General features: G+C 42.0%; 1 protein-coding gene across 4 annotated transcripts in view; it reads right to left on the minus strand.

Moving 5' to 3' along the window:
- Positions 1-5,613, minus strand: part of RPAP3 (RNA polymerase II associated protein 3) — a 29,818-nt gene extending 24,205 nt beyond the window's left edge. For 2 of the 4 annotated variants that reach the window (XM_070494006.1, XM_070494004.1), the window contains exons 1-3: positions 5,520-5,605; positions 2,836-3,019; positions 1,939-2,079 (exon numbers count right to left, since the gene is read on the minus strand). In XM_070494006.1, coding sequence (XP_070350107.1) covers positions 1,939-2,079; positions 2,836-2,988 — 294 coding nt within the window. In that variant the 5' untranslated portion in view covers positions 2,989-3,019; positions 5,520-5,605. Of the gene's footprint in view, positions 1-1,938; positions 2,080-2,835; positions 3,020-5,519 lie in introns of all 4 variants that reach the window. The other 2 variants (XM_014850074.3, XM_070494005.1) reach the window with 2 other exon arrangements.
- Positions 5,614-9,206: the final 3,593 nt, after the last annotated feature.

Raw genomic sequence — 9,206 nt, forward strand, 5'->3', positions numbered from 1 at the left:
CGGGTGCTTATACCCATCAAAAGACATGTACAAGAACATTCACAGGGGCCGCCTGGTGGCACAGCGGTTAAGTGTGCACATTCTGCTTCTCGGTGGCCCAAGGTTCGCCAGTTCGGATCCCGGGTGCGGACATGGCACCGCTTGGCACGTGATGCTGTGGTAGGCATCCCACATATAAAGCAGAGGAAGATGGGCATGGATGTTAGCTCAGGGCCAGGATTCCTCAGCAAAAAGAGGAGGATTGGCAGTAGTTAGCTCAGGGCTAATCTTCCTCAAAAAAAAATAAATTAATAAAGATTAAAAGTACATTAAAAAAAAAAAGAACATTCACAGCAGGTTTACTCATAATAGCCCAAAACTGGAAACAACCCAAATGTATGTCAACAGGAGACTGCATCACAAATGGTGATATACTCACACAATGGAATTCTCATCTGCAATAAAAAAGAACAAACTACTGCTACTGACAATGTGGATCTAAGACAACGTTAGCAAAAGAGGACAAACACAACAGAGTGCATACTGTATGATGCATTTAGGTGAAATCCCAAAACTGGCAAGGCTGACATACAGTATCAGAGATCACAAAGGTGGCTACCTTTGGAAGGTTATCAACTGAAAAGGGAGGCTTCTGGGATGCTGGAAATGTTCTGTATCTTGATCTGGATGGTAGTTTCTCAGGTATATACGTAAGTAAAAATTCATAAAGCTGTACACTTAAGATTATTGGACTTTACTGTATCTATATTATGCCTCAATAAAAACGTTAAACAGAAAAGTGCAAAGAAAATAATAGACATAAAAATCAGAATTGTGGTTACTTCTGGGGTAGAGAGAGAAAAGAAGACGGGAGAGGGAAGGAGCACACTGGTAGCTTCATTGGAATTGGAAAAATTCTCTAAGTTAGATGGTGTGGGTTCTTGTATTCATTTTATTATCATGCTTTAGAACATACATCTCCACATATCCTTTTGCATAAATCAAATATTACATAATAAGCACTTTAAAAAGACTAAAAGGGAATGTATGTTCCAAATCAATCTAACCAAATCAACCCTTATGGTGGGTCAGGGTCTAGAATAAGGCTGGTCAATAGGTTCCCTTTCACAGGCTGACTTGACAGTGGCTGCTTGGAGCACTGGGTAGAGGGTTCTGGGGCAGAATACTGGTGGTAATTAATTCTCCAGTTATGCTGTGTGCCACATGTGAGAGACGAGAGCCACACGCCACACATTTGCTATCCCTGGTCTAGAAGAGTGAATCCACCTTCCTGGGATCAAGACAAGCCGACTTTTACTGTCACACATCCCCAGGTCTAAGACCAGACACAAAGGCAATCTCTTTTAGCAGTATTCGATAGGTCCGTTAGTCTATTAAAAAAAGTACTGGCACAGTCAATCTTCTGGGAGTACCACCAGCTTATAAGTCTGGCTGTTTAGGGGTTAGACATGGCAGGGAGGAGGCTGGTGGGTAGAAGGGAGTGATGCAGTATGTCTGTATCTTAATTGCAATGACGGCCACCCTAATCTATACATGTGATAAAATGGTAGAGAACTGTACACACATTGTACCAAAGTCAGTTTCCTGGTTTTGATACTGTACTATAGCTAAGTAAGATGTAACCAATAGGGTGAAGAGTACACGGGACCTCTACATACTACTTCTGTAAAAAGAGAAGAAAGAAAGAAAAAATAGAAAAAAAGAAAAGAATCCTGGCTGTTTTAGTCACTATTCACTGAAAGAGGACTGCAGAAGAAAAGATAACCTAGTTAATTGAAGAGCTACGTAATTAGATTTTTTATCTACATAAAACAGTCTATAAGAGAAAGACAGAGGTCATAAGAACTCTACATTATTTTCCATCTAATCCATGACTCTTAGCTAACTCCAAGAAAATTTCACTCAAATACTAAGAAGCACATAATGAGACTAACTTACCACATCAAGTTTTGCCCATGCCTCATAATCATAAGATTTTATCCTGTTTTTTGTGTTTTCGTCTTTGGTTTTTTTAGAAGTCTCTTTAGCTTTGCCTTTCTTCTTTTTCCTAAAATTCCCATTTCGAATAGGAGGTAAATTCTAGGGAGAAAAAAAAAAAAAAAGTTTTGAGCACTGCTCTCTTACTTTTTTTGTATAACTAGCAGTGTTTAAAATTCTCACCACATATTTTCCAGTAAGTAATTCTTAAATTTTCAAGTGCTTAAGATACCAATTTACCATCTTCACTTCCAATGATGATTTACACTTGAAAAGTTTAATTCATCCTCTGACGAATGTTGAACATTATTCAGTCACAAGAAAAGTATTACCTAGAAATTTTAATTACACATTTAATTTGCAATCCTAAATTCAAACTTCAAAAACTTCCTTATCTTCAGCCTTAGCACAAAGAATTAGCAGTAGCACAAGGGCAAACTGAACTGCCTCCCTATCATTACACACAGGATGAAAAAGCTATCCACATTTAAGTGCACTGTCTTAAGAAAAACATTTGGTTGAACCTAGGTACTATCCACACTTTTACGGCAACACTGTATCTTAAGATATCATTAAACATATAATTATATATGATATATAATAAATGAACACACCTACATATTTTATGATGCTATTCATTTACTTTTAAGAATTATCACATGGTCTTCCTTTCAGTAACTATTCACTAAGCCTTAAAATGTCTTAATATAGTTAATACAATTATTACAAACTTTAAAAGGCAGGAAGCAAATCACTTCAATTTCAGTATTTTCACAAAACATTTTAAAAGGCTGTGCTTTCTTTTAAAATAAATAGTTTTGCTGGATGGTAAAGTAGGAATTTTATTACGAAATTTACCTCTTCAGGAACACCACTCTGTCTTCTTAGTTCCATATCCTTTTGTTTAATATCCTTTTCCCAGTTTTCTAAATCTCTCATGAAGTCTTGTAATTCTTCTGCATTTTGTTTTACTTGTAGTTGTAACTCAATTGCTTTATTTGTTGAAGTCATTATGCCCTGCAGAGTGCCAACCAACCAACCTCTGATAAGAATTAAATAGAATTATTTGGTTTATTTTTTTGAAATCTAGCTAACAATTTTTTTACCACTTTATAAATGGCCAAGTTACACGGATAGAAGAGAGCCTAAAGTGATGCTGAAGATATCTGTATATTATTTTTAAAATGAACTGTTTGCTGAATAAACAAATGAAAAATAGACAAGTTCGGGCAACCCTGCAATGCAATATGCAGGAAAGGCAATGGGGAGGACATCACAGAAATTAACAAGCAGCCCATGGCAGCATATTAGCTGCTGATCTCTAGAGTTTCTAAGTATATCCTAATTACCTCCTTTACTTCTTTTTCTTTCAAGACTTATTGGACTTCTGCTATGTGATATACCCTGTTATCAAGATTTAGGTATGCAAAAACAAGTAAGAGAAGGTCCTTATGTAGTGGAGAAGAAAACAAAATAATCTAAGTTCTGAGTAACAAAATGCTATCCTATGCAGTGTTTCTCAACCTTGAGACTATTGATATTTTGGGCCAGGTAATTCTTTGTTGTATGGGGTCTGTCCTGTGCATTGTAGGATGGTTGGCAACATCCCTGGCCTCTACCAATCAGGCACCAGTATTAGTCCCTCCCCTCTGGACTGTGACAATAAAAATGTCTCCAAACATTGCCAACTGTCCCCTGGGAGACATAACAACACCTGGCTGAGAACCACCATGCTAGAGGTACATACACATGCTATGGTCAGGTGCTATGGACTGACCACAAAGGACAGGCATAGACAGACAGCAAGGTGATGGGTTCACAGGAAGAGTCCCAGAGGTGCCAAAACTCTAACCTACTTTCAAAAGGGGCCAGGAAAGTGATGAACATGGAGGAGAGGGCAGCAGAGTGAGGGACTATGAGGGAGAATGATAGAAGAGAAGGCTAAAAGGTGGACATGGGACAGATCTTGAAATGCCAGGCCATGAGGACCTACAGTCTGAAGGCTATGTGTTAAGTATTAAGGTGGTAAAATAAAAGGGGCTTGATGACTGGCTGGACTGAGGAGCTGGGGAACAGAGGAGGACTCAAACAGTGTCTCGGAGCTCTGCCTTGGGACCCTGGTAAGATTAGTGTTGCCAGGAATCACAATTTAAAAAGGAAAAGAGATTTCAAGACTGAAGAGGAAATGGAAAGACAGATTATTTCAGTTTGGAATATGTTGAATTTGAGTGCTTATGGGACATCAGGAGGAGATACCCAACCATAGATGGCTAGGGATACAAATTTGGGTGTCACTGGCATAAAGGTGGAGGCTACAATCATGGGACTTGGACACGTTTCACCACTGTGACTACGGGGGGGGGGGGGGGGGCTGGAGAACACTAATATTTAGGGAACAAACGAGGAAGAGATGCTAACAGAAAATCCTAGGCAGCAGCATCTAGAGAGCTGGGAGGAAAACCTGGAGAGTACTGTGATGGGGGAGAATTTTCAATAGAGTTCAAGAAAATGGGAGAGGTTAGCAGTGCCAAAAGCAGAGGCCACATGGGAAAAAGAAAGTGCATTATATTTAGTCATATAAAGATTACTGAGGTTTTTAGTGGGATTTAAAAAAAAGGATGGAGATAAAATTAGCTGAATAAATGAGATTATATGGAGATTAGCGTAATTGTGTCTTTAATTACGGTAGAATTGCTCACGAGTACAGTCTGGTGGAGGGGGGCGTGGAAAGAGAAGGTAAAAGAAGACAGAGGAAACAGGATAAATAATGCGGCAAGGTGCCCAACAAATTGGGAGGGGATTCAAAGCTTAAGGGGTGATGGGAGAAGGCAGCAGGGTGGGAGAGAGAGAGAACGGAGGAGAAAAAGGATTCGTTCGGAGGAGGAAGAGATGGTTGCAAATGCAGATAGGTCTGCTGACCCCTAACCTAGCGTCAGAAACTAAACATGGTTTAAGCTTCTTTCGGGCAGTGCGCATATCTGATCACCTATGTGTATCTCATTACAAAACAAAACTAGTACAATGCTTTCCTGGGGGCTCAAAAGTACGAATTAAAGCGCAGCAAGCCACTGAGATGCTGCAGAAGGTCGAAACCTTTTTCCGTGTCATTCATCACCTCTGCTGCTCCCGCAAGCCCAGGGGCTCCCACGGAACCTGCGACAGGGCTGGGGTCCGAGCAGCAACAAGAAACTTCCAGAGCTTAGGGGACCACTTCCATCCTCGATACCCGGGCGAACACTGCACACCCACGCCGAAAGGGGTCGCGCCCCACCGCGCGCTTCTCGGAAGGTGATCTGGGTCCCGACCACCCCACCGCCCGCCCACTGCCCCGGCGGGCGGGGCGGAGAGATGGTCAGCCAAGCGGCACGTCCAGGCCCGGCCGCGCGGGGCGAGCCCCTTCCGGAACGCGCTGCCCTGGACGCCGCCCGCCCTCGCCCTCTCCGCCTGGCCCGGGACCCACGGCCGCGCCCCCTCCTCCCGCCAGAAGACCCCAGAAGCTTCCTCGGCTGCCGCTGCCGGCGGTAACGGCGACAGCAGCTCACCTCACCAGCCCGTTACCGCCCGCACCGCCGCCTTGCCAGGCCCGCGGCGACTCACGCCGGCCCCGCCCTCCTGCGCCTTCCCACAAGTCCCCGCGTGCCCTCGCCCCGCCCCCTGGAGCCTGGTCTGGAGCGTGCGCAGAAGGTCAGAAACCCCGCGCCTTCCTCCTCCGGATGGAAGCAGGTTAGAGAATTGAAAGAAAAGCAAAACCTGGCGCCTGGCCTGTTGCCACGATGACTAAACTTCACCGGAGATAACCCAAAAACCGCAGGGTCATCCTGACTTGTTCTGATTCCCAAAATAGTAACGCCTTGAATATTTCCTCAAACAGTTTTATCCCTAATATTTGCCTTGCTGGTTTGCAACTGTGCGTCACGACCTTCATGAGTATGATAGTCATGTAAGAAAGTGACTGTTTCTCCACCACGAACAGACTAGGTAAACGTAACCTGGAGATTTTGCAGGTTTTCTTTTTCCTTTAAGTACTTGTATTTGTCAAACCACTTCTTCAGTCTGACTCCCTTGCACCTTGGCAAGTAAACTGTGCTATACATATATCTATCTCTACCATTCTTGGGCGTGTGTCACTGTTAAGGTCTGTCTTTGGAAGTGCACTAGCTTGCGAGGGGAAAGAATATGAATATGAACACTTCTTATTTCTGCATCCTCGATGAGTAAGCTTTCTTTCATTTTCATTAACTCTAAAATTATAAAGCAAAAATAATTTTAAAAGTCCACAAAAACAGAAATAAGCAGAGCTTTCACTTTGAAATGGCTCTGTGATCTCAAATGTTAGCCCCAAAATCCGGATCAGTGGCACTCAAGCTCGGCTGAACTTTGAAATATTATATATACTGAATTCTACATCCTATTCCCAGAGATTCTGATTTAATTATTGCAGCCTGGGCATCATGACTTTTTAAAGCACAGGATACAGCTCTGCAGTCAAGACTGGGAACCACTAATCCACGTAATTGTCCATGAATAACCATTTTTCAGTCCTCCCTTACAAGGTCATATCATTAGCACATCTTTCCCACTGTATTTGTATTTGGTATCTTTGTATTTTAAAGTCATAGCCGTGAAATCATTAAGTGTATCATTAAAATATTTACTAATGGGATGATTCTTTTGGTTTTTGTGTTAGGGAGAAAGATAACTGCCATTTAAGGGTTTTTGTGTTTTAAAATTAATCAAATAAATAATTTAAAAACACACATTGATTTATAGGCATTCTTAAGAAAAGCAATGTATTTTTTAAGTTGATTCTGGCAGAGTGGACTGAGATGAGAGAGAAGGAGGTCAGCTGGCTTCTCTGGTAAAACCTCATAGACCCTCGGGTGAATCCTCTCTCCTCTTTCTCTCTCTCAAGTCACGTAATAATCACACAGTTGCTTGGTGAGTACAGAATCAAAGTGAGAGGAGTTAGCCGAATGGTCCTGATGGCCATCGTCACCTAATTCGGAGGCTTCCATTATCCTACAAAAAAACTGTGCCTGTAATGGCAGCCTTCTCTCCCGTTAGCTCGGACATGGGCCATCTTAAGTTCTTTTCGAGATTCCATGCATTCCTCCCCACTTCTGTTGACACTTGTCTTCAAATAGTTTTCAACAAGATTGGTAAAGTATACCTTTCTTTTATGTCTCTTTTATTTATTTTACTAAGAATAAACCCCAGACATCGCAGTTGGACTTATTGTTAATATCTGAATAGTCATTTTCAAAGAGACAATCTCTTTATATGTTCTATATGTTGAATTCTAATGGTCAGTGGAAATATATATGAATGTTATTACAAAAGTAAAATACTGCAATTAATAATTGTGAATAATGTTAATTTTGTGAATGGTATTAACGTCCAAAACATTATTGCAAACTTTCAAGTAGTTAAAGAAGGATTCTGACGGTTAATATGAATCTGAAGGAAGGGAATATTAGTTAAGTAACCTTGGCAAGAACATTAATGAACCTTGGGGCTTCCTGTTATGGAGAAACTGTATTAGATTTGGTTGCATGTGAAAGAAAGCCCAAAATAAGAGTGGCTTAAACATGACAGAATAGTATTTCTCCCTTGTATAAAAGAAGACTGAATATAAGCAATTCAGGGTTGGTATGACAATCCCAGTATCCTTCTACCTTGCTGCTCCTTCTGCTTGCTGCTCCACCACCTTCAGCACATGGCTTCCCCTGGGGGTTCAAGATGGCTGCTCAAGCTCCAGCTATCTTGTCTGAAATCCAGTCAGCAGAAAGGAGCAAGAGTGGAAATAAGGGCACCCCTTGGCCTTGCCAAGGGAACACTCCCTCTTGCATGCCATTGGCCAGAACTTACACATATGTCCACTCCTGGCTGCAAGGGAAATGGTGTTACCAAACCAGGTTTGTTTTTTCCCATTGCCCAGAAAGCCAGACACTGAGACAAGATTGCCGCGGAGAGTGTTTTAATCACAAGGCAGCCAAGTGAGGAAGTAAGAGAATGAGTCTCAAATCTGCTTCCCCGAAAATGGGGCCTCAGGGATATTTATGGGATGGGGGCAAGGTGGTCTGAAATGTGGAGGTGGGTGATTGGAGGGGAGGGGAGGTAATTGACAATCTGCGCAAGCATAATCAAACTTCATGCCTCTTCGTAGGACACATGTTCACAAAATGTTGGCATTAGCATGATCTGAGAGTGGAATTTTTTAGCCTCTTGACATCTGAAGGTCAGTTATCAGTCATCTTCATGGGCCCAGTTGATGGGTTGTTAGTCTCAACCAGCCCGAACTAGACAAGGGGTCCTAATTCCTGAAAAACAGCTCAAACACCCATTACCATGGTGACCCAGGCACCAGGGAGATGTTACCTGTGGGAACGTAGTGGGAGTCAGATAGCATATTGCCTGAACAGCACAGTTAACAATGGGTAGGTGAACAACTAAAAGCTATAATCAGTAATTGCAAAAAGAAAAAAACTTTAGTTACAAGCTACCTAATCATCAATGATTACCTGTTTCAATTGAGAGTTTTTACTCTTGGTAGTCATGTGCTCATCTGAAAACTGGGGATTCAATGATTAAGGAAGAACAGGAGGAGAGCAGATATTGAGGGGCAACCAGTAACCTCTATCACAGGCCTGAAGAAGTATTCTTTGAGAGAATAATGAATGAATAAATGAGTGGATACTGATAGAAATCCAGACTCACTGTAGCCTGAGGCAAAGGTAGAATTTTGCATTCCTGATTCTGCCTACTTGCTGAGAATGTGGCTTAATGTAAGCCTCAGTCGTCTAGGTAAAATTAAAATGGTGAAGATAAAAACACCTACTGGAGTAGTCTGCATTGAGCGTCCAGCAGTTCCTCAATCACGGTTCAGGCTTTCCTACCCCAGCACTAGTTTCTGCAGTGTTTCCTGCTTGAGAGTCTCTGCTCCAGGAAGCCGTGTCTTTGTAGTCTTATTCCAAGCTATATTCTTATTTCCGATCTATATTTGCCTATCTCTTCGATCTTGAGGGCAGTAGTTGCCTGTGTCCTCCCCTCTCTTACGGATCCAAGAAGTGGTGTTGATTTTTCAGTCTGCTCAGTCTTTGACTTGTTGTTGGGATGGAGTAGTGACTTCCAAGCTCCTTACATGTGGAACCAGAAGCCAGAAGTACACTCCTTCCACTCTTCATATTACAAGTCCACCAGGAAGAATTTCCTCTCCCTTTTTTTTTTTA

This window comes from Equus asinus, chromosome 22 (assembly GCF_041296235.1).
Source record: "Equus asinus isolate D_3611 breed Donkey chromosome 22, EquAss-T2T_v2, whole genome shotgun sequence".
NCBI lineage: Eukaryota > Metazoa > Chordata > Mammalia > Perissodactyla > Equidae > Equus > Equus asinus.